This window comes from Equus caballus, chromosome 15, assembly GCF_041296265.1.
Source record: "Equus caballus isolate H_3958 breed thoroughbred chromosome 15, TB-T2T, whole genome shotgun sequence".
NCBI lineage: Eukaryota > Metazoa > Chordata > Mammalia > Perissodactyla > Equidae > Equus > Equus caballus.
This window is the reverse complement of record NC_091698.1, coordinates 85893286-85918750: the sequence shown is the minus strand read 5'-3', so window position 1 is coordinate 85918750 and position 25465 is coordinate 85893286. Positions and strand designations below refer to the sequence as shown.

The 25465-nt window shown below is 36.8% G+C and overlaps 1 protein-coding gene across 1 annotated transcript in view; it reads right to left on the bottom strand.

The window, feature by feature from the left end:
- ASXL2 (ASXL transcriptional regulator 2) overlaps positions 1 to 25465 on the bottom strand; it is a 161525-nt gene that overhangs the window by 106658 nt on the left and 29402 nt on the right. Inside the window, exon 2 of the mRNA XM_005600159.4 lies at positions 7679 to 7761. Coding sequence (XP_005600216.3) covers positions 7679 to 7761 — 83 coding nt within the window. The remainder of the gene's footprint in view (positions 1 to 7678; positions 7762 to 25465) is intronic.

Genomic DNA, 25465 nt, shown 5'->3' with positions numbered 1-25465 from the left:
CACAAATCGCCAATATCAGGAATGAAACAGGTGTCACGACAGATTCTGCAGCCACTAAAAGGAAAATGAAGGAACAGTACAAATAACTTTGCACTCATTAATTTAACAACTCAGAAGACTGGGACAAATCCCTCAAAAACCACAAACTACCAATCTTGACCAATAAGAAACAGATAATCTGCATAGTCCTCTAACCATTACAGAAATCAAATCTGTTATTGAAAAACTTCTGAAAAAGAAACCTCCAAGTCCAGATGGTTTCAACTGAGAAATCCACCAAACATTTAAAGAATACCAATTTTACACAATATTGTCCAGAAAACAGAAGAGGGAACACTTCTCAACTAATTTTATGAGGTCAATGTTACTTTGATACCAAAAGCACACAATACAGCACAAAGGTTAGAAAACTGCAGATCAACCAACATTCATTCATGATGAAACTCTAAGCTAGGGGCCAGCCCCATGGCCAGGTGGTTAAGTTTGCGCGCTCCACTGCAGCGGCCCAGTGTTTTGTCGGTCCGAATCCTGGGCGCAGACATCGCACCGTTCATCAAGCCACGCTGAGGCAGCGTCCCACATGCCACAGCTAGAAGGACCCACAACTAAGAATATACAACTATGTACTGGGGGGCTTTGGGGAGAAAAAGGAAAAAATAAAAAATCTTAAAAAAAAAAAAAAAACCCCAAAAAACTCTAAGCTAACTTGGAATTGTGGGCATTTGCGGTTGAAATGTGCCCCCAAAAGATGTATCTTCACCCCTGGTTCCTGTGAATGTGACGTTATTTGGAAATAGGGTCTTTCAAGATGTAATCAAGTGAAGATGACATTCTGGTGGCCCTAATCCAATGACTAGTGCCCTCATAAGAAAATGGAAATTTAGACACAAGGGAATGCTATGTGAAGACAGAGACAGAGATTGGAGTAATGAGTCTATAAGCCATGGAACTTCAAGGACTCCAGGCAACCACCAGAAGCTAGGAGAGACGCATGGAACAAATTCTTCCTCAGAGCCTCCAGGAGGAACTAACCCTGCCAACGACTTGTTTTCAGACTTCTAGCCTCCAGAACTTGAGAGATTAATTTCTGTTGTTTAAAGCCACCCCTAATTTGTGGTACTTTGTTAAAGCAGCCCTAAGATACTAGTAATGGAGGAGAACTTGCTCACCTTGATAAACAGCATCTACAAAAAACCTATAGTTACTATCATACTTAATGCTGAATGACTGAACACTTTCCCCTACCAATAAGGAGGCAAGGACCCGTGCACTCACCATCCTTATTCAACATAGTACTGGAAGTTCTAAACAGCAAACTAAGGAAAGTGAATGGGACAGTGCAAAAGCACAGAAGGAGCTCCAACAGTACTGGTGATGATGACATTTCACAAGTGTTTTTATTATTATGTTTCACAATTTATATATTTGTTACATATATTCTAAGTTTGAAATAATAAAATTTTACCTTAACTCAAAAGAAAATGAAAATAGGAGAGAATTTCAAGAAAGCAGAAATTCCAATTTGGAGATACTGACTTTTGGGAGGCCTTCCACCCAAAATTACAAGTTGGAATCAGATAATCTCTAAAGTCATCTCAGTTCTAAAATTTTCTTATTCTGTCTCCTATGTACAAATTTATCATTCTCAATTTTTTAAATCATACGCATAAAGAATTTGAATTCTCCATTTAAAAGCATAACTATGATATTCCTTGCCTATTTTCTCTGAAATTCTATGAATAAATAATTAAAATAGTGAAATCTCATTTGTCTTCAGTATTGAGTGCCTATTCTCCTGAAGGAAACTGATCATAAATCCTAATAAAAAAATTAATCTGGTAAGGGAAGTGAAGATATATTACGAAGTATAATATTAAAATAGAAGGTGACAATTCTCCTTTAAAAAATAAAAAATACTGAAAGAGGGGAAGATATACTGAACTGAAGAGGAAAAAGCCAGCTTTGGGAGGTAACATCTAAGTTGATGGTGAAAAACCGTCAAGATTTTTTCATAGAGAGATGAGGATAAAAGATTGCCCAATGTCCTGAGTAAAGCTGAGAAATCTTAGATCCTACACAGGGAACAGGAGTGTATCGATGGAAAGAAATCAAATAAACAAGTGGTATGTGGGACCAGTCAATGATCCCAGTTATTCTATGGAAAAACTACTGCAGGCTCTATGCCAGTTATCAATTTATTGACTTTTAGCTCCAAATCTAACCTTGTTTGCTCTTCTCTGTGATAGCAGAGCTGGACCCTATAAACATTTCTCCTTTGCCACCAGGCTCAGTGTTAAGTTTTGTCAGTAGAACGCTGAAGCAACAGAGGAGAAAGAAGGGGCGCTTTTCTTTCTGGTTTTAGTCTGCTCTTGCGGCATGCAACACCCAGCAACATGAGGGACATTCAGTGGCACTCACCCTTCTGCAAGGTTCAACAGAACACCTATGGGCAGCTTCCCAGAAAATTCTGCTATTGCCTCAGCTAGCTCCCTAGTGAGCTGGACAGGTGCCTAGCAGGAGCTTTCCAGCAAGTTCTTCTAGTACCCAGCAGGTGCTTCCCTATGTGCCACCCCAGACTACAGCACCAGTGAGCTTTGTCATCCATTGGACCAGAGCCCCACTTTCTCCAGGAGATCTGAATCGTAACCTAGGGATAAGAAGGGGCCTCCTTGAATGTTATTCTTTCCTGGGGCACAGTGCCTCAGCCCTAGAGGTAGTGGTTGCTCCCTGTACCTGCTATTACTGTACTCTTTTTAGTTCTCTTTATCTTTTAATAGTTAGTTAATTCCTGGTTAACCAGTTAATAACTTCCAGTTAACTTAATAACTTCCCCATTCAAATCACCATGTAGCTTCTGGCTGCTGACTAGACCCTGAGAACTATAGAACTATATAGCTCAAAAACTGCAGAGAACATCTCTTAAAAACTCTTAATTTTAAAAGATAAAAAAAATTAATGCCCCAAAGCCCAGAAACAGCTCCATGAAGCTGTATGGGAGTAGTTCTGTGACTGTCTTTGGGAGGCTGGGGTTTGAATTGCCTCTGTACTTCATGATCAATGGCATAGTCTGTAATCACAGGAAGAAGTATGGACTCAAGTCAGGAGAAAATAATAATGAAATGGGGCACTAAGTTAGTTTTCCTGCAAACTGTAAAATCAATATCTCAAGACAAAAAGAAAATATCTCGAGTTTTTGAAAGGCTATTTTAAACACTGATGGCTAACGACAACCATTTGCCATAAAAGTTACACTGATTCAAGGTAAAATAAAATCCTGAATAACTTCCCTTCAAGAGAAACTCAAGTATACAGCCAAAATGTACCAAGCAGACACATCTGTCCCTGAATCCTTAATCTCACGTCTAGTGTCCTGACAGGGAAACAAAAACAGCTAACTATTCTTTCAATATTTAGACTCATATAAATGCACAGCATGACACAGGATCAACTCATCAGCTATAGTGAGAATGCGAGTTTTTCAACCAAGTAAACCCAATAAACAAAATCTCTATTCAATGAACAATATCGATTTTAAGAAAAGGAAACTGTCTAGATAAAAACAAATGATTCAAAGCTTACAGAATTTTTTAAAAGGTGCTAACAGTACTTCAATTTAGAACAAGCAATTCTGTGTGAAAGAGCTCAACCCTAGGGAAATATCACCTAGTTATGGTTGGTACATAAGTTAAGAGAAAAAAACAGGCTATACTTTAGCCATGGGAAACTGAACAAGGAAGTGAAATGTCATAACAAATTTTTAAAAACCATTTTTAATTTTCTGAAAGAACTGTTTATTGGTAGAGTACAGAAATTAACTTCTTTTTCTTTACAAATGACCAAATATCACAATTAGAGCTTCTATCTACATTACCAATAACTGTTACAACCTATAAAAGTCCCAAATTATTCTTTTCTTTCATCTTTTAAAATCTTTTTATCTTTTCTTCCTCCTATGGGCTATTCCAAGCCCTTCTCACATCTTGTTATCTGTCCTAAACAGAATTAAGCTACTTTTAGAACATTCTAGAACATCCCTTTCACCTGAAACAACCCAACTGTATCTTCTTTCTTCCCTATGACTCCTATGGGAAACTCTAGATTATCTTTAAATAGGGTGCATTTGGGTGTAAAAGAAACATAATGGAATACACAAAGTCATACGTTACTGTGAGGGAAAAAATTTGAGGACCTTTTTCTTCCTGTTTTCTAAAATGTTGATATGCTTTACAGTTACAAAAGAGCTTTTAATTTAAATGTTCCAATTTCTGTTAAAGAATACATGTTTCTAACTAATTCATTCAGAATTCCATACTTCAGGTAAATGATTTTCAATCTTATCATCTAACTTCGTAAACGGACTAGTACATCAATCTTTCTCAGCTAGGAGCCAATCACTTAATTTTTAATGCTTTTTTTGTTGGTTGGTTGTGGGAAAATATACATGACATACAAATTACCATTTTAACCACTTTTTAAGTGTACAATTCAGTGGCATTAAGTACATTCCCAAGGTTGTGCAACCATTACCACTAACAATTTCCAGAATTTTCTCATGATCTTGAAAAGAAACTCTATACCAATTAAACAATAACTCTGTTTTCTCCCCTATTCTCAGCCCCTGGTAACCTCTATTCTACTTTGTCTATGAATTTGCCTATTCTAGATATCCCATATAAGTGGAATTGCATGATATTTGTCTTTTTTGCATCTGGCTTATTTCACTTAGCGTGTTTTTAAGGTTCATCTGTGTAGCATGTATCAGTATTCCTTCTTAAAGCTGAATAACATTCCACTGAATGTATATTCCACATTTTATATACCCATTCATCTGCTGATGGACATTTGGGCTGTTTCCACTTTAATGTATCTTAAAATAAGACAATATAGTATGGAATAATCAAAATTAAGTGAGATTCTTCAAATTTGGGAAGCAGAGGGAAACTACAAAGGGAAAAAGAGTTGAAAGCCATGTATCGAGGATTGAAGAATGAAAATAAAACTGTAAGAAGCAGTACATCTTCAATAAGCATAATATTTATTTCATTCTATAATCTGTCTAAAAACTTTAAATAAAAGACTATCATTTGACATATCATTGCAGCAAGAGAATAAGCTATAAGTACATTGGAATGTGATCTTCCAACCATTGATACTTCATATATTCATTAACAAGTAGGTTTTCAATGCTTGTAATGTGCCAAGTATGACGGTGGCAGGTGGGGGCGTAGGGGGATGTGAGGGGGAACAGATAATGTCACCCCCCTCACGTACTCAGCTTAATGTAAGCCATGGAGAAGTTACATAATTTTTTTAAGATCACAAAAATACATAATTGCAAACCTTAAGTGCTATGAAGAAAGAACACAGAACACTATAATAATTTTACAAAGGAAAATGCGATCTAGAGGGGAAAGTCAGACAAAATTCTCTGAAAAAGACATAGTCAAACTGACACCTGAAAAATAAGAGTTAACTGAGGGAAAGTACATTCCTTGCTAAGGGATCAGCATCTACAAAGGCTGATGTGGGAAGTATTCCCTACATATTTGGGAACTGACAAAACAAAAATGATATTTAAAGCTATAGGAATGGACAAAATTGCACTTAACCTGGAAAGAAGATAATGAGCAAAAGAACTGAGCAAAAAAGCTCATAAAGGAAGACAGGAAAGCAGGAATATCTGTGGTCACTTCAGGTAACAAAACAGTTTCAAGAAGGATGTGGTAGTCAGCTGTGTTAAATAATGCTGAGAAGTAGGAGAGACAAGAACTAAAAGTCCCATGGAGTTGAGAAAATAGAAGTCACTGGTGACTTAGAAAGAACTGCTTTGTGGTCACATAACTGCATCACAATATAGTTTAACCAAGAATAGCTACTTGTAAATTGTTGTCACTAAGTGAAGCCAGAAGCTATTTTTGATGACTGTCATCTTGCTAGCACTTTTTTTCTTTAAGTTCTTCCTTTTTTTCCTTGTGTTATTTACTATTCTTATTTACTGTCCTTGCCTGGTCCCTAGAAGTGACAACGACAAGTTTAAAGTCACTGAGCCTTACCATGTTAGAGCTGGATGAGACTGCAATTGGCATTTAGACCTAACAGACTAATGAAGTCTGATCTCTACATAACAGATTTCCTGGTCTATTTCCCCAGTGTGTAACAAAGTCTCATCTTACGGGAAGAAATGAAACCTCCGGTTCATTCCTATTCTATAAGACCCACTAGTGCTATAAAAGGATATTAGAATACCTTAGCAGAATTTGTTCCTCAGAGTCACAAAAATCACTATCCTTTTCTCCTGCAGCCTTATACAAATTGATCAGTGATTAAATGGGTATCGTGTTTTAATTTTAATCTAATTAATCTCAAGTGAAAATTAAGAATTCCATCAATAAATTAAGAGTGATTAATTTTTAAATAATTTACAAAAAATGTTTAAAGGCTATTTCTTCAAGTGCATTTTAATGTTTTAATTTACAAATGTTCACACAATTTTTCAGGGACTATAATTTTCACACTATATAAAGTGAGATATACTAATTTATACTTTACTATTTCATATTAATAAAGAAAACCTAATTTATTCCCAACTTACTGACATTTGGCCACAAATCAAAACAAAAATTTTTTAACTGCATTAGCAAAGAAGAGCCAATAAAAAAATCTCAAATTGAATTTCGTGTTAAAGAAAAGAAGAATTAAACTCTAGAACATGTAATAGCTAATTATCAAAAAAATACACTGTTGCCCATTTACAAATATTTCAGCATAGTTCACCATTTCTCAATAGAACACTCCTGGCATCTGAGCTGAAGAATTCTTCAGTGTGAAGGACTGTCCAGCACAACGTAAGACATTCACCATCCCTGCTATCTGCCTATTAAACATCACAGTGCTCCCTCCTTTCTGGTTACTGTGACAATCAAAAATAGCCCCCCAAAATTCTGAACACTTTCCCCAAGGTCGTTACACAACACGACCCCCAGCTGAGAACAACTAGTAGCAGTTTTAAAGTAATGCAATCTTTTTCTATTGTAATGAAAATATGTCTAATGTAGACTCCCAGATTTCTGCCTTAACATACAAAACATGTTGAACATAATTTTAAAATTTCTTCATGACAGAGGGTCTTGATTATGAACAGCGACTATTATGCACTATTCTAATACAATAAGGTTCCTATAAATTAAAGCGTGTTTTATCTTTGGTTCTATCTTAACTGATCCCTGGCTGTTTTATTTGAACAAAGTAAGACTATCACTTGAAATATATACTGCTTTATATATCTTTTCCACTTTAGGATTTTTGGCCAAGATTATTTCTTCCTAGACTGTCTACCTCTAGCACTCTCTCTGTACTAGATGACTTTTTATCTGCTCATGACCAAGTTTATTAAAAGCCTGAATTGAGAGATGAAGGCTTGAAGATGGCTCCAGGCCTTCCTAACAATTAAAGCGCATGGGTGTGAAGATAGCTACCTTCTGAGAATTTTTTTTAACGTAATTTTGGTTTTGTAAATGTGCTATGACTGAAAACTCCAAAGACCTGACAACTAAAAACATCAGAAATTAACAAAGCAATTCTTACTAAATAATCAATTTCAGGACTAAAGTATGCTGCTATGTACTATGAAAAACTCTATTCAAGTATTATAATTATTACTAACACTTAAATAACTCACCTGATTTCTTTTAGTCCTTCTCTCTGGATAACTTGAAGAATTTCTTTATGACTCATGGGTGTGTTGGGGTATTTTTCTAAGACCTGAGAAACAAGTAGATAATAAATTATTATTCTTATTTTAAAGTTCTTATTCTTATTATAACTATATACGCAATCATATTTCTTACTCTTATTATAACTATGTATTAATTTCATCCAGCAAATACATATCCAGAGACTTTTCATCCCTTATATTTTGGGATAATAAGAAAAGTGGAAAATTAACAGAATATAAATAGGATTTTCTCTCCTTTAGTCACAAACAGTAAGTCAAATCCTGAAGCAGAAATGGATCAAAAAGGCTAAGATTAGGGGCCAGCCCAGTGGCATAGTAGTTAGGTTTGTGTGCTCTGCTTTGGTGGCCCGGGGTTTGCAGGTTTGGATCCTGGGTGCAGACCTACACACTGCTCATCAAGCCATGCTGAGGCAGCGTCCCACATACAAAATAAAGGAATATTGGCACAGATGTTAGCTCAGTGACAATCTTCCTCAAGCAAAAAGAGAAGGATTTTAGCAACGGATGTTAGCTCAGGGCCAATCATCCTTGCCAAAAAAAAAGAAAAAAAGGATAAGGTTAATAAATCAATTATTCATTATTAATTCATAAAATGAAATTATGTTTACTTTCTACCTCCACTCCCACATCACATGCCTACCAGTGGACCTACTATAAGCACCTTAAAGATTATCCATCTTTAAATTTCCAGCAAAGCCTAGTACATGGATGCTCTTGACCAAACTAACATAAATTCTTAACCAAAACAAACAAACAATATTGTTACAATAAAATTAAAATGCTATCTGCGTTCTGGTTCTGATAAAGATGGAGTAAGCATAGTTTACCCTGACTCTCCCATATGGAATGTGATTAAAAACCTGGGGTTCATAAGTTAGGATCCCAGGTGCAGACTCATCACCACTCATCAAGCCACACTGTGGCGGCATCCCACATAAAGTAGAGGAAGACTGGCACAGACGTTAGCTCAGCGAGAATCTTCCTCAAGCAAAAACAGGAAAACAGGCAACAGATGTCAGCTCAGGATTAATCTTCCTCACATAAAGGAAAAAAAGGAAAAACACCTGGATGGAATACACGGAGCAGCTATCTGAGGACTCTGAAAAATACAGCCGTTGGAGCTGGCCCCATGGCATAGTGCTTGAGTTCGGTGCACTCTGCTTCAGCAGCCCGGGATCATGGGTTGGTCCCAGGCGTGGACCTATACCGCTCGTCGGCCGTACTGTGGCAGTGATCCACACAGCAAGTGGAGGAAGACTGGCACAGATGTTAGCTCAGGGCTGATCTTCCTCAGCAGCCCCCCCACTCCAAAAAAACGACAGCAGTTGGCTTAGGAGAGGAAACTGTAACTAGAAGTACTACTAATCCAGCATGCGTTTCCTGGTTTGGTTTCCTCTGGGACCATTCAGCCCAGACTCTAAGGCAGTCCAAACTCAGAACCGCACACTAAGCACAGACAGAAATGGCTCCAAGGAAGTCTTCTCTTTTTTGGTCTGAAGAGCAGTAAAGGGGCATCCTCCGGGGGTTTTTTTTCCCCTTTCTCTCAGACCTGGTCCCCAGACAATCCAAAGGCAGCAGCAATGGCTAGACAGGGAGCTAAAACTACAAGAACGTGAAACCCTTCTGCTCCCTTGAGTGTGAAGGGAATCCCCATGGCTTATATTCTTTCTCTACCATCCTGCTGCTTGGCATTGAAGGCAGATGCAGTTGTGGAAGAGTGTGGCAAAACGAGAAATGAAAACCCCAGTTGTCTAGTCATAGGACAAGGAAGAAGGGTCTCTCTAGGAGCCAGAAAGTGTCAGGGAACTTGCAAGGAAAAAGGAGCTCAACAAAGTAATACCAGGAAGTTCTATAAACACTCCTGGAGTCACCCCAGAGCTATACAGATGTGGATCTGACCCTAAATATACTATCGGGTTCCCAAATTAGTCACTAGGTGGTGGACATGCAGAACGGATCTGAACAGCTGTGCAAAGGCTTTGAAAATTGGACATTGGAATTTCAGTGCAAAGAAGGTGGGCAGAAACTTGTGACCTGAATCTAACAAGGTTAAATGCCTGCTTTAAAAATCCTCCCATCCTTCAAAAAAGAAAAATTAACATTCTCCACAGAATTTAAACAAGACACAGAGTATCAAAACATCAGAGTGTCTGATAGTATCCAAAATCACTTGACATATGAAGAACCAGGAAAAAAACAATAACTCACAAGGAAAAATATAACCTAAACACAACAAACCCAAGATGACACGGATGTTGGAATTACCAAAGACTTTAAAGTAGCTATTATATAACCATGCTTCAAGAAGTTAAGAAGAATATTCTTGAAAAAAATAGTGTCTCAGCAGAGAAATAAGATTACATTGTGCGTGTATGTGTAAAACAAAATAAAATTTTAGGATTAAAAAATATAGTAAAATAAAAACAAAATTCGCTGGAGGGGCTCAATTACAGAATGGACAACAGAGGAAAGAGTCAGTGACTCTGAAGATAGAGCAACACAAATTATCCAATCTGATGGATAGAGAGAAAAATGATAGAAAAAATAAATGAACAGAGCCAATGAGGCAATATCAAAAGGCCTACCATTCGTGTCATCAGAGTCCCAAAAGAAGAGGAGAAAGAGTAGAGCGGAGAGGGGCTGGCCCCATGGCCGAGTGGTTAAGTTCGCGCGCTCCGCTGCAGGTGGCCCAGTGTTTCGTTGGTTCGAATCCTGGGCACGGACATGGCACTACTCATCAAACCACGCTGAGGCAGCGTCCCACATGCCACAACTAGAAGGACCCACAACGAAGAATATACAACTATGTACTGGGGGGCTTTGGGGAGAAAAAGGAAAAATAAAATCTTTAAAAAAAAAAAAAAAAAAGAGTAGAGTGGAGAAAACGTATCTGAAGAAAGAACAGCAGAAAAACCTCCCAAATTTTGTGACATTCAAAACTTCAGGAAGGTCAATGAATCTCAAACAACACAAATTCAAAGAAATCCACACCCAGATACATTACAATTTACTGAAAACTAAAGACAAAAAAAAAAAATCTTGAAAGCAGCCAAGGAAAAACAGCATTCCTTTTCAGGGAACAACAATTCAAGATGACTGTAGATTTCTCATCAGAAACCAAGGAAGGGAGAAGCAGTGGGAGAACATTTTAAAGTACAGAGAGACAAGAACTATCAATCCAAAATTCCTATCTAACAAAAACATCCTTCAAGAATGAAGGGGAAATCAAGACATTCTCAGACGACGGAAAACTAAGACTATTTGCTACTAGCAGACTTGCTTTAAAATGACTTCTTTTAAGTCAATTCTGGTTCCCTTGGATTTTTTTAGATCCAAATTTTAGGCAGACACTCTCATATCTAAATCACTTTCCATTCTTACCACTTAAAAAATAAAGAACCCTTGGTGATTAAAAGATGTCAATGAAAGCTAAAATGAAACTAATTCCCAAGAATCTATACTATCACAAGAGTATTAATTAGTACAACGAGTTAATAACAACAGATACAGAACTTGTGTAATAGAAATCATTAGTCAGGGGCCAGCCCGGGGCCGAGTGGTTAGGCTCACGCGCTCCGCTTCAGCGGCCCAGGGTTCCGCCAGTTCGGATCCTGGGTGCAGACATGGTGCCACTCATTAGGCCGTGCTGAGGCGGTGTCCCGCATACCACGGCTGGAGGAACCCACAGCTAAAAAATATATACAACCATGTACTGGGGAGATTTGGGGAGAAAAAGCAGAAAAAAAAAAAAGACTGGCAGCAGTTGTTGGCTCAGGTGCCAATCTTTAATAGAAATCATTAGTCAGATATCCTAGATGAGCCATTAGGTATCACAATGTAATATCAGCAACTACCATTTATGAAGAAGATACAAACAAGTACCATATATTCTCTCAAACGTCTCAGCAATCTTAAAAGGGAAGCATTAATACCACTTAAAAAGAGAGAAACTAATGTTCATTAAGTAAATTTCCAAACATAATACAGCAAGATAAGCGGTGGCCAGAATTCAAACTCAAGTCTATCTTGCACCACTATAGCACACTGTGTCCTGTGTCTGCCATCTATTTTCCCATTTGCTTAATCATAAAATCCAACAAACATATTTCTATTTATCATGTTCTTTGATCTCTCTGCTACATGTGACAATGTTATTAACCTTTCCTTCCTTAGATAGATATTGCTCTCTGCAGACTTTCTTTTTTCCAAAATGTTTCTTCTTAGTCTTTGTAGATGTCTTTCTCTATGCCCATTCCTTAAATACTTTATAAGCATCAATTTGCAGCCTTTGCTTTTCACTCCACCAACTCTCCCTGAATAACATAATCCATTCTCAACTCTTCATCAATCACCCTTATTTTGATAAATGAAAGCAGCAGCACAGTCTGCACATAACTGCCTTTCAAACATCAATATTGGATGTTCCATAAGCATGTCAAACTTAGTATGTCCAGAACTTAATTTATTATTACCTTTATCCAAATTAAAGCCTGTAGAGAAAATTGCGCCCTTATTGTCTATATACTAAAAATGTGTAAAATTACTGAAAATGAAGAAAAATACACCACGGAGAGAGAGTTCATAAAAGACTCAATACAGGGGCCAGCCCGTGGCCGAGTGGTTCAGTTCGCGCGCTCCGCTTCGGCAGCCCAGGGTTTCACCACTTCAGATCCTGGGTGCGGACATGGCACCGCCCATCAGGCCATGCTGAGGCAGCATGCTACATACCACAACTAGAAGGACCCACAACTAAAAATATGCAACTATGTACCGGGGGGGCTTTGGGGAGAAAAAGGAAAAATAAAATCTTTAAAAAAAAAAAAAGTCAATACAACTGGATAATAACCATATGAAAAAGTTTTGCACACTGAAATACTTACAGATGAAAGTATTTGATGTCTGGGATTTGCTTCAAAATTATGCAGGAGGAAATTGGGATAGTGGTTTAAATATAGCAAGATCGGCTATAAGTTGATAATTATCAAAGCTAGATGATGAGTACAAAGATATTCAGTATATTTTTGTCTACTTTTGTGTACACATTCAACATCCCATAATAAAAATTTATGAAAAAAATAGAATGTTTGACTTTACTAACAATTAAATACAAAAATCATTATTTCAATTTTTTTTCCTAATTTGGATAGCAAAAACATGGCAGTAATAAATGAATACCATGAAATAAATATGTACATATAACGCAGTACTTTATTGAGAATATAAGAAAATATTCATTATGCTACTCAATAAAGAAAAAAGTTTAAGGCTACTTATCCAATAACAGAATATTAAGGAAATGTATATCTACACAAGTGAATATTACATGGCCATAAATGAAAAGGGAACATGACTTGGGGGTGGGAGAGAGGTATCCTCTCTCAACCTCCCTCAAAACTAGGTATAGAATACAAGTTCTGGACGACAGAAAGTGAGGAGGAGTGATAACTGCAACAACCCAGATTTTCGATGGCAGGGGTACGCTCCTCTTTGGCCCTTCCTCCACCCTGCTGCTTTGAAAATAGAGGAGGTGACAAGCCATTCTGAACCATACAGATAAGGACACACCCTAAGAATGGTGGACCGACTGTACCTCCAGACTGTTAGGTGAAAGAGAAATAAACTTATAAATCACTTAAGGAACTGCTATATACAGCCAAATCTATACCTAACTAGTATGACTCACTCACATATTCACATGACAGTAAGTGACCTTCTCAAAACTTGAATTACATTATTTCTCTGATTTGAAGCTCCCTATCACTTTTTTAAAGATTAACTAAATTTCAAATAAAATCTAAATTCCTTTATACAGCTTAAAAGACTCTACTACATGAAACTCTCTCTGTCACTTCTCTCACATTACTCTCTTGCCTTTCCTTGACCATAACAAATTCATTCCTAACTCAAGGCCTTTGTACTTGGCTCTCTCCTCCTGCAATGCTTTTCCCCAGAAATGCACTTGACACTCCCCTTTACTTCATTTCTTCAGATATTCCTGAGCACTCTAAAATACAGTCAGTCACTCACAAGCACCACCACCCCTAAACACACACACACACACACACACACTTTATTCCCTTAGCCTCGTTTTTTCCCCAGCTTTATAACTGACAAATAACATTGCGTTTAAGTTTAAGGTGTACAATGTGATGATTTGACATAGGTATATATTAAATGATTACCACAATAAGGTTAACACATTCATTACCTTACATAGTTACCTTTTGGGGGCAGGGCAGGCAGTGAGAACATATAAAATCTACTCTCAGCAAATTTCAAGTATACAGTATTGTTAACTATAGTCGCCATGCTGTACACTAGATCTCCAGAACTTATTCATCTTATAACTGCTAGTTTGTACCCTTTGACCAACATCTGCCCGTTTCTTCCACTCCCCAACTCCTGGTAACCATCATTCTTGTACTTGGCTTGTACGTTCTGTCAAATACTGCATGATCACGCAGTCTTTCTGTCTACTCTGTTTCTGTGAGTTGGACTTTTTTAGATTCCACATATAAAGGAGACCATGCAGCGTTCATCTGTCTGTCAAATACTGCATGATTTCACTTAGCATAAGGCCCCCGAGGTTTATCCATGTTGTCACATATGGCAGATTTCCTTCTTTTTTATGGCTGAATATATTCTATTGCATATACATAGCAATTTCTTTTATCCAATCATCTGTTGTCAGACTTAAGTTGTTTCCATGTCTTGGCTACTGTGAATAATGCTGCAATGAACACAGGGGTGCAGATATCTCTCCAAGATAGTAATTTCATTTCTTTCGGACATATACTCAGAAGCAGGACAGCTGGCTCATATGGTAGTTCTACTTTTAATTTTTTAAGGAACCTCCATACTATTTCCCATAATATCTGTTACCAATTTATGTAGCATAAAAAGAGCTTTTATATAGACAGATACACACAGAAGATGGTCAAATAAGAATACTAAGGGCTGATATACCTATTTAAAAAAAAGCCTGAGTTCACAAAAAACATTAAGGACACATATCCTCCTACAGTACTTCCCAGATAATACATACATAAAAAATTTCACATCTCTCCCTTAATTCCTACATATTTATAACTCCCTTACAGTTTACAAACATTGCATAACCATTGTATTTCATTTGATCCTCACAACAATCCAAAAAAGAGCATAGCAGCTTTAGTTACATCTATTTTACCAGGAAAAAAAGTAAGACTCAGAAAAATTATATAGCATAGCCTGAACTGAGATGGCAGAACTCCTGATTTCCTAAGCTAAAGAGGGTAGTAATAAAGCTTTATATAAAGCAGAGTTCAATGAGGAAAAAAATTTTCTTTTGTTAACTAAAATACGCATTGAGGGGCTGGCCCAGTGGTGAAGTGATTAGAAGAAAGTGGTTAGAAGTGGTCAGAAGAAAAGTTTGCACGCTCCACTTTGGTGGCCAGAGGTTCACACGTTTGGATCCTGGGCACAGACCTACACACTGCTCATTCAAGCCAGTCTGAGGCAGTGTCCCACATACAAAATAGAGGAAGACTGGCAGAGATGTTAGCTCAGGGACTATCTTCCTCAAGTAAAAAGAGGAGGATTGGGAACAGACGCTAGCTCAGGGCCAAGCTTCCTCACCAAAAAAAACTGCATTGAAATGATGAAAACTATACCTCTGCTGAATGATGGGTAGGTTCTTCCTTGTTGAGACAGAAAAACTAACAGGATTACAGAAATACTACTTGCTATTTGATTAAGATGGGGATGGGACCACCTTAATCAGATAGATAGAGACCTTTTTCTCACAGGTCCATTTTTAAATGTGACAAAACTAGCTTAATGAAAATTTCAGCCCTCACGTATGTTCACAGTTAAGTCAATATCCTAAGAGGTGGGTACCTGGCTCCATCTGTTAATGAACAAGAACATAAAACTGAAAAACAAGATCCTCGTGGAGCTTAGGAAGACTGTATTTCTCAAACTGTGTTTCTCAAACTCTAGTGTTAACCAGGACAGACAAAGGTGTTCCACCAACTACCAATGATTTAAAACAACAATTTTAAATTAAATTCCAAAACATCACATTCATATAAAGTCATTTCTCTGTTCTTTAAATCCTATTTACATTACAGATACATAAATATAAAGACTAGATATTGGATTATTCTGCAAGAAAAAACAAGAGTAAAATATCACAGATAATGCACCTGCATTCATATGCAAAAATATTTGGTTAATTAACCATAATGAGACAGAATACCTGAGTTCAAATGCCAACTACCAGAAAGTGCTGATGAGCAAACTGGAAGAATGTGGCCGCCCTACTGTTTGTCTGAAACAGTGGCTTTCTGTCCAGGAAACTAGGAAATGGAAATTAATAAAAATTTCTCTGGCATATCAAATCTTAATTGAAAGGTGACTATTAAACCAATATCAGAATAAGCCATATTCAGAATTTAGGACATTATATTATCCATGGTAATGGTAATGATAAAAATCAATATTTTTTCATTTATTACCTAGAGAAAGGAATTTTTTTAACATGGTTGAATTTTACTATTTATATAAAAATACTTAAGTGTACTGACACAAGACATTAAGTTATTAGAAATGGGGACCTAAAATCTTTGTATGCCTTTTTAGTGAGGACTTCATTGACTTTTCTAAGTGTACTGTCCTCTAATGAAATAAAATAGAAGAAACCAATTAGTTAAAATTGCTTATGGGATGTTTACTTTCCTTTAAAAAAAAATGTTTACCACTAGTTCCTTTAAATACTAGGCGCTTAAAATTAATTTTAATTTAGAAATTTATGCTAAATTTTCTCAATATTTAGAGCTATAAATCATTTATTTGGGGAGAGAAAAAGAAATGTTTTCAATTAAAGACTGAAGTACTCTTTTAACTTTCTACTATAACAATTTTAAAACATACGCAAAAGTAGAGAGAATATTACAATCAACAATTATCAACACATGGCTTATCTTGTTTCATCTATACCTCTAGCCACACCCTCTCCACAAACTGGATTATTCTGAAGCAAATCTCAAACATTTCGTTCAGAAATACTTCAGCATATATCCCTTAAAAAGGACAGAGATTCATTTAATAAACAAAAACACCATTTTACACCTCAGAAAGTAAACTATATTTCCTTAATATCAAATTATTTAGACAATGTCCCCAATTTTCATGGGGGGAAAAAAAACACTTAACAGTTGGTTTGTTCAAATCAATGTCCAAAGAACATCCATATATCACATCTGGTTAACACGTGTCATAAAATCTCTTTTAATCTATGAATTTCACCTTTTTTTCCTCTCAATGTATTTACTGAAGAAACCAAGTGGACTATACAGTAGTTTCCCACAGTCTGTATTTTGTTAATCGAGTGGTACTCTGCCCCTCGTATTTCCTGAAAATTAGAATTAACACCTAGAGGCTTGCTCAGATTAAGATTTTACTTTAGCAAAAAAAATTCATAGTCAGTGTTGTATACTTCTTATCACACAACATCAGAACACAAAATATCTGTGGTCTCCTTTTACGAGATGCCACGATGTATCAGGAGGATCAATGTTATAAAGTCTCCCATCAGCATTCCCACCTGTTTTAGTAGCCACTGATGATCACTCCCTAGACTCGTTATTTTATTTAGGTGTTGAAATGAGGGTTTAGAATCCTTCCAAAACGAAATGCTTTCCTCAATCTACTATTTGGTTACCTGAAGTACAAAGAATTCATACAGAAAAAAACAGGATAAGTGCTTGAGTCTGTCCTTCTATTTACTAATTTCAGAATAATAATTAGCTGGTTTTTCTAGTATGTTCCAAAGGTGACCAGTGACGCTAGCTTTTTTGTTTGTCTGAAGTACCATTAGGAATATTATGAATACCACTTTATAGAACACTATCAGGGATTTTAATATATTTTTGTGCTTTAATTACTATATTTCCTCACTTGTAAACTGGTTATTCATAACTATTGTCCACTTACGCACATACCATTTGTATGAGCTCTATTTTTCATATTAATTAAAACTTTTACTGTCACATCTACTGCAAATACTTTTTCTAGTTTATCCTTCATCTTTTCATTACTGTTGTTTTTCTGTGGAGGTTTTTATTAATTTCATAGAACTGATTGGTTTTTTCTTTCAGCACTTCTAAATTGAAGTGTAACTTCCCTCCCTTCAACAGCTTAATGTTTTTCCATCTTTTCATTTACATTTAAACTCTTTCAATTCCCTTAATTTTTAATAAGAGAAATGTGCACAAACAGAATGAAAAAAAAATGTGCAGACACACACTACAGAAACCCAAGAGGGAGAGATGGAGAGAAAAACAAAGTGGCCATATATTTTTCTGCAAAAATACTGTATTCCATTCCATTACTATTACATTGTTTTTCTGCAAGTTCATCTAAGTGGACAAACTACAGTAGTTTTACAAAACATTTAGCTTACTATAACCACAAGAGGGCAACATTTACCAAACAAAATATTATTCCATTAGAATTGTTCATGGAACTACAAAACAATTTTTAGAAACTACTTTATGACAATCTGAATAAGGAGAATTAAAATCAACACTACAAAGAATTAAAGCATGATAAAATATTGTTTTTTAAAATGTGTGTAACACATCTATCTCTTTACTTGTAGATTCTCACATCCAGCTAATTAAAAGGATATAAAAATTATACTTTCTGAGTATTCAAGAATAATCTAAATAGCCCCTAAGATTTGAGTTTGACTCTAGCCTAAAAGTAGTATTTCATGATGAGTTCATTCCAGACATGTATAGTTATGTATAGCCTGAATTTTGTGTAATCTAGATCACTTTATTTTACATTTAAAATGTACAGATAAAAACATGGTAATCTTTATAGATTTATATCAGTATTATATGGCTTATTTACTGTCCAAAAGCTTTAATTAGGGTAACTAATGTCACAGTAGTGAATGAAGTCACCCAGGAAATAAACAGAATGAGAAGTGATGACAGCCCATGCTACAGAAACAATATACCAATGTTCAAGAATTAGAGAAAAAAAACTAGCGAATAAATTTGGGACTGGCCAGAGCAACAGGAAGAAAACTAGAAGAATATGGCACCCCAGAAAAAACAAAAGCATTCTAAGAAGGATGAAGTCGTCAACAACATCAAAAACTGCCCAGAAGTTGAGTTAGCTCAACAACAAGGAGCTCTATTTAACAACATGCAGTTCTTTAATTAGCTTTACAAGTTCGGATTCCACTTCATCAGGAGGGAAGAAATCAAACTTGAAGGGGTTTAGCACTGAATGGGAGGTCCAGAAACAGCGAGAGGAAGTGAAAGTAACTCTTCCTAGAGCAGTGAGGCAATGTAGAGCCAAGGAACAATCATTTTGTCAAACGGACTTGAACAGATTTCACTGAACCAGGATGAAAGGAGACTGAAGTATCCCTAGCTATCCCAACTCTCCCCATCCCAACATGAGAGGCAAATAGATGCAGATACAACTGACAAATTCTTCATTACCCAGACTTGTGCTACTTACAATTTAACATTCAGGTACTAATTGAATTCACAGGATTCAGTATCCCTCACCTGCCCAACTCATGTTACAAACACTCACTGTGTGAGTTCAGGAGGTGAACAGATAATAACAAGAAATACATGGAATTCAGACAGAAGGAATAACTAATAGAGCCAAAAAGGACCCTACCTGGCTGCTTAGCAGTATCTGCTGATCACTACCTCTGTCCTGAGATGCACTCCTCTGTTCAGCTTCTCTGACACCAGACTCTCCTTGTTTCCCATCTATCTCTCCACCAGCAACTTTTCATTCTCCACAGTCTTTTAATGTCCTTCCTCAGGATTCTCTTCTTGTCTCAATTTCTACTCTTCTTGGGCATTTTCATCCTCCCACGATTTGAAAACTAATTATGCTCCTACAGCAGCACTCTATAACCCTAGCAGTGTTTACCAGACTGTATTTAGTATAGTTGCATTTTAAATCATCTGTCTTGCTCACTGGTATCTAAGCTCCATGAGTGCTGGGACCATCTGCCTTGTTCATCTAGTATCCCTTGTGCCTAACATATGGTAGGTTTAAAATGTGACAGTTGACTGATGGAATTAGGAACACAGGTGGTCAGACTAGTTTTAGACAATTGTGCAAATGTCTTTCTCTAAAAAAAAACCAAAAAACAACAAAGAAGAAGGATGAAAGGAATGCAAATGCAAATAAGTTCGTAGATTCGGGGGCACAACCTTGAATGTAAGAAGTGGCTGAAAATATTTAAATACAAGTCTATACAGAGAGGCAGTTATGGATATCCAGAAGATTACAGAGGCTGGCTTCCTAAGTGCAAGGGTATAGTTTTACCTAAAGGTCTCTCAATTCTGAACAGCTCCATCAAGTCATTCTGATCTAGTTCATTCCTAGCTTAGAGTCTTTTTACCTGATTATCCAAGAAGTCTGGATGTTATACCCACTCCCTAATTCAAACAAAAAGAGTTCTTAAAACCTAATTCTCCCCAAAACTCTGAAGAATTAATAACAATAACAGGTAATATTTATCTAGCATTTAAGTGTCAGGTACTATTCTAAGTGCTTTACATATATTAGCTCATTTAATCTTTACAATAAACCTATGAGGTAGATACTACTATGGCACTTTTTCAGATGTGAAAACCGAGGCACAGAGAAAACAAGTAATTTGCCCAAGGTCAGCTAATAAGTAATGGAGGATAAGATTCTTAGCTCCTAAGCATTAAGCTATACAGCCTCTCAATCACTTACACATCCATACTACTCCTAAAATTAACTCTTAACAATAACAAACATTTACTAAGTGCTTCATAAGTGCCAAAAACTGGGGATACAAAGATGAGTAAGAAACAAGCCCTATAGTTCACAACTAGGGTAGAGAGAGGGTAAGGGAAGCAAGAGACTGACAACAATAATATGAGAGAAGAAATACTGAAAAGATATAAAGAACTCTGGGAACGAAGGTAAAGAACATTTAAGTCTTCCTATAAAAAATTATCCAACATTTCAAATGCAGATGAAACTACAAAATAATAAAACACTTCCGCATCAACTAACAAGCTTTGTCAAATCTGCAAAGGGAAATGAAGGAACTTTCTGAAAAGATAAAAATGTTTTATACCTTGACTAGGGTGGTGGTTACACAGTGTACACATTTGTCAAAACAAATTCAGCTATATGCTTAAAATATATGCATTGTATTACATGGAAATTACACTTCAATAAAGCTGGCATCTACCTCAATAAGTTGATTTTTAAAGAAATTAAGCAGGGCTCTGCTTTTAGGGAAGTTAGTATTCTAATGGTAGAAACAGATAATAAATATGTAAGCAAAAAATTTTTTCAGATAGTGATAAGTGCAATAAACAAAATAAAACAGAGTGACAAGGCTGACAGTGAATGGGAAGAGAGACAATTCAATTGAGTAGTCAGGCCTCTGACTACCCAACATTTAAGCTGAGAACTGACTGACAAGTTGCCAAGCATGAGAATATGTAAGGGCAAACCAAGAGCAAAGGCCTATTCGAAAGCCATGAAAAATTTTAGTGTATTTGGTCACATGGGAAATAAAATTCAAACCCAATAATAAACACTTCAGCATTTACTTAAAAGACAAACAACAGGTAATACATTAAAAGAAAACAAAATGTCTAAAGTGAAAAGTTTCATTCCTTTCTCCCTTCATCTTCCATCTCTCTCATTCTCCCTCATCACCTCCCCCATGTCCCACCTCCCTGCCATTCTCACTCTTCCCCTCCTCACACTTATTTCTTATGTATCCTTCTAGCATTAAAGCAATCATTTAAAGCAATCATAAACACAAATATATTTTTATTTTCTCACTTTTGTACACAAAAGGCAGCAAATCATACACAATATTCAATACATGACCTTTTTCATCTAACATATATATATGTAAATAGAAAGCATCTATTACTTTTTTACAGCTGCAAAATATTCCATTGTATGGATATACCACAATTTATTTAACCAGTCTCCTAAGCAATGGATTTGGGGGCTGTTTCCCATCTTTTGCACAGTATATGGCAGAAACAATTGGTGCCTTGTATCACATTCCCTCAGCCCACAAATGAATTCAACCACAGTTGCTGTGGACAATTCCCACTTACACTGACAGTGTTCTACCTCATGCTGATAGTAGCCTATCTCAAGATTCATCAAGTCTCTTCACTTTTCTGCCTCAGGGCCTTCTCCAAAGTCAAGAGAGACCAAAGAGCAGTAGGGCAGCCCAGAATCATAGGGAAATTAGCACCCTTACCAGCAATCCTAAACCAACTGCTGGAGGATGAGGGTGGAGTTGCTGATGAATAAATGCTCCAGACTCTGTCTTAAACTACCCTGTATGCATGCAATAGGCCCACAAATGAAGTCATGGTGACAGGGATGAAGGCTATGCATGAGACCAACAGCACAGCCTTCCTCTCACCAAAACTGATATAACTTAGCTACTAATGCTGCTGAGTCCAAAACTTGTCCTCAGCAAAGGCTAACCCTCAGTCCCCTATGTTATAATCTCTCAAAGACATGAGCCAACCACTTGGATGGTTGATTACACTGGAGCTCCTCCATCCTGAAGGGAGCAGCAATTTGCCCTTACTAGCACTGACTACCATTCTGATAAGCTTGCCGTCCTGCCTTCAATGCCTCCGCCAGCACCACTACCCAAGGGTATCTGGTTTACCAACATGTGGCATATCTAGACCAAGTGACTCTTTTTACATATAAGGAAATGTAACAATGGGCACTAAGCACAGATCTCACCCTACACTATATCACCAAGAAGTGGTAAGCCTGACAGAACGTTGAAATGGCCTCCAAGATGCAATAAACACATCCTAAAAGTACAATACAGAGGTGTGAGCAGAAATAGAATTGGTTCCTATGATCCTAGTGACCAAATAAAACAACTTGTTCCCCATCCCTGCAACTTTAGGCTCTGCTAGGATTAGAGATTCTTGATCTCAAGGGAGAAACATTTTTAATTAGAGGACTTTGAATCTGAATGTGAAGTTAACAAGTGTTGGTCACTTTGGGTTCCTCATGCTGATGGACCAGAAGGCAAAGAAATGTGTGATTATAAAGTCAGGGTAACTAACCCTGGTAGCTAGATAACCTCTTGGTGCCTCCAAGCCTGGTAATAACAGGCATGTGTAGCATAAGGCAAAGGCATGATAAAGGAGAGACAAACAGGGGCTCAGACTCTTCAGGAATGATAGTCTGGATCACCCTACCAGGCAAGCAACCTAGACCAGCTGAAGTCTGGCAAAGGGTGAGGGAAATCTAGACTGGATGGTGGTTAAGGCGAACATCTTAATATACGGCCGTGGAACCAGCTGCAGCACAGACCATAGCTTATTTCCATTAAGTCGTTTTAAGAGACTGCTGCCAGCCTCTATCTTGAGAAGTTGGTAACAAGAGTGGGCTTAATATGGAGTGCTAGTTGTGTAAAGAATAAACTACAACGGAGTCTTTCAGAGTTCTGCAACACAGACTGCCAACATCCCACCTTTGCTCATGCTGCTCTTTGTATCTGACATAACTTCCCCACTCCTTTCTATACCTGAAAGTTTATCCGTCATCTAACAAAACAGCAAAAAATTTTCAAAACTGATAATATTCAATCCTTCAAGCGTTAAGACAGGCACTTACACACTACCCAGCTGGGAAGGTAAACTGATACACCTTTCTGGAAAGCAATGTGGTAACATGTAACTTTAAGGGTCTTTCAAAGACTGACATCGTCTTATCCAGCAACTTTTCTTCTAGCAATCTCTAAAAGCAAAGTAACAGAAATACACACAAGACCTAAGCACAAAGATGTTCACTGCAGTATTATTTATAACAAGTGTAAAAATAATCTAAATTCTCAATATTAAGATAATAAAGTAAATCAATTTAACTCCACTCCCAAAGAGATCTTTAGTTCAAGAGCAAAGCAGAAACCTCTTTATCTTTATGGCCCTCCAATTAGACAATACCTAATAAATTATTTCTAAATTGAAAGCAACGATATCTTATGTCATCATTAAAAATATCTTTAAGAAGAGTTTTCAATGATGAGGAAATGCTTGTGAAATACAAAAACCACATGCAAAACTGACTACACAATAAGATTTCAATTAAGGAAAGAAAAAAACAGGATTAAAAATAAATGCCAAGGGGCTGGCCCCGTGGCCGAGTGGTTAAGTTCGCGCGCTCCGCTGCAGGCGGCCCAGTGTTTCGTTAGTTCGAATCCTGGGCGCGGACATGGCACTACTCATCAGACCACGCTGAGGCAGCGTCCCACATGCCACAACTAGAAGAACCCACAACGAAGAATACACAACTATGTACCGGGGGGCTTTGGGGAGAAAAAGGAAAAAATAAAATCTTTAAAAAATAAAAAATAATAAATAAATGCCAAAATGTTGACGGTATCACCTTAGATCAGAGTTATTAACTCACAGTCTAGGCCCACAGGATACACAGCTGCCTTCAGGATTCCAAAAGCCCTTTTGGAATTATGTACAAGATTTAGTGCTTGTATCGTTTTCTGGAGATAACATCCACAACTTTCATCAAATTCCAAAAGGGAACTTTAACCCCAAAGTGACCAAGAATAATCTATGTAGTAGAATTAAGATAATTTTTTTCCCTGCTTCTTTACACTTCTTTTTTAAACTTTCCACAAAGCACATTATTAGCCTGATAATCAAGGGGAGAGAGAAGGAGGGGAATTAGGTAAAAGTGTCCATAGTTCCCAAAAATAAATGATTAATCTCTAAAAAAAAAAAAAAAAACCACACACACACTAAAGGACCTGCATATGAAGACATTTCCTTAAAATTTCTATTGACTCAAAACACACAGTTTTGTTCGTCTCAACATTTCTAGGGGCCAGCCTCGTGGCACAGTGGTTAAGTGCGCACGTTCCACTTCAGCAGCCCAGGGTTCACTGGTTCGGATCCTGGGTGTGGACCTACACACCGCCTGTCCAGTCATGCTGTGGCAGGCGTCCCACATATAAAATAGAGGAAGATTGGCAGCAGATGTTAGCTCAGGGCTAATCTTCCTCAAAAAAAAAATTTCTAATTTGCCCAACTCTTGTTCAGACAGAGGATCAACGTTTCACAGAGTTCAGCCAACAAAGGAGAAGGAAAATGAGTAAGAAACCAATGCTGGTAGTGCCACTCTACAAATACAATGTGTTAGAAGAATTTCAGTAGAAGGATTCTATGTGTAAACTAAAAAGTAAGTTCCAAATTCTAGGGTTGTTAGGCCATCTCTAATAAAAATTCCCAATAAAAGGAAGTGGGCTAAACCATACACTGACAAAATGGGGTTAGTATAGCAACCAATAATTACAAAAACCATAAAGCGTTCAAACTTATGACCTGATTGTAACACAATAAAACCATTAATTACAAAAAATTAAATAAATCCTTAAATTTTTTTTAATCTCTACCCAAAAAAATCTTAGACAAAGAAGGAAATTACAACTATAATAAAATCTAGACAACAGAAGTAAATGAAAGGTATAATTACAGAAAACAAAGAAGCAATTTATTATTTGTAGATGTGTTTCTCTTATTAAACTATTTAATTTCTTCTTTTTACCATATTTGATTTCAAAAAATATCTGAGCACCTTCTACAGTTTTATCATCTAACAAGTCATTTAAAACATCCAGATTTATACTCTACTATCAACATA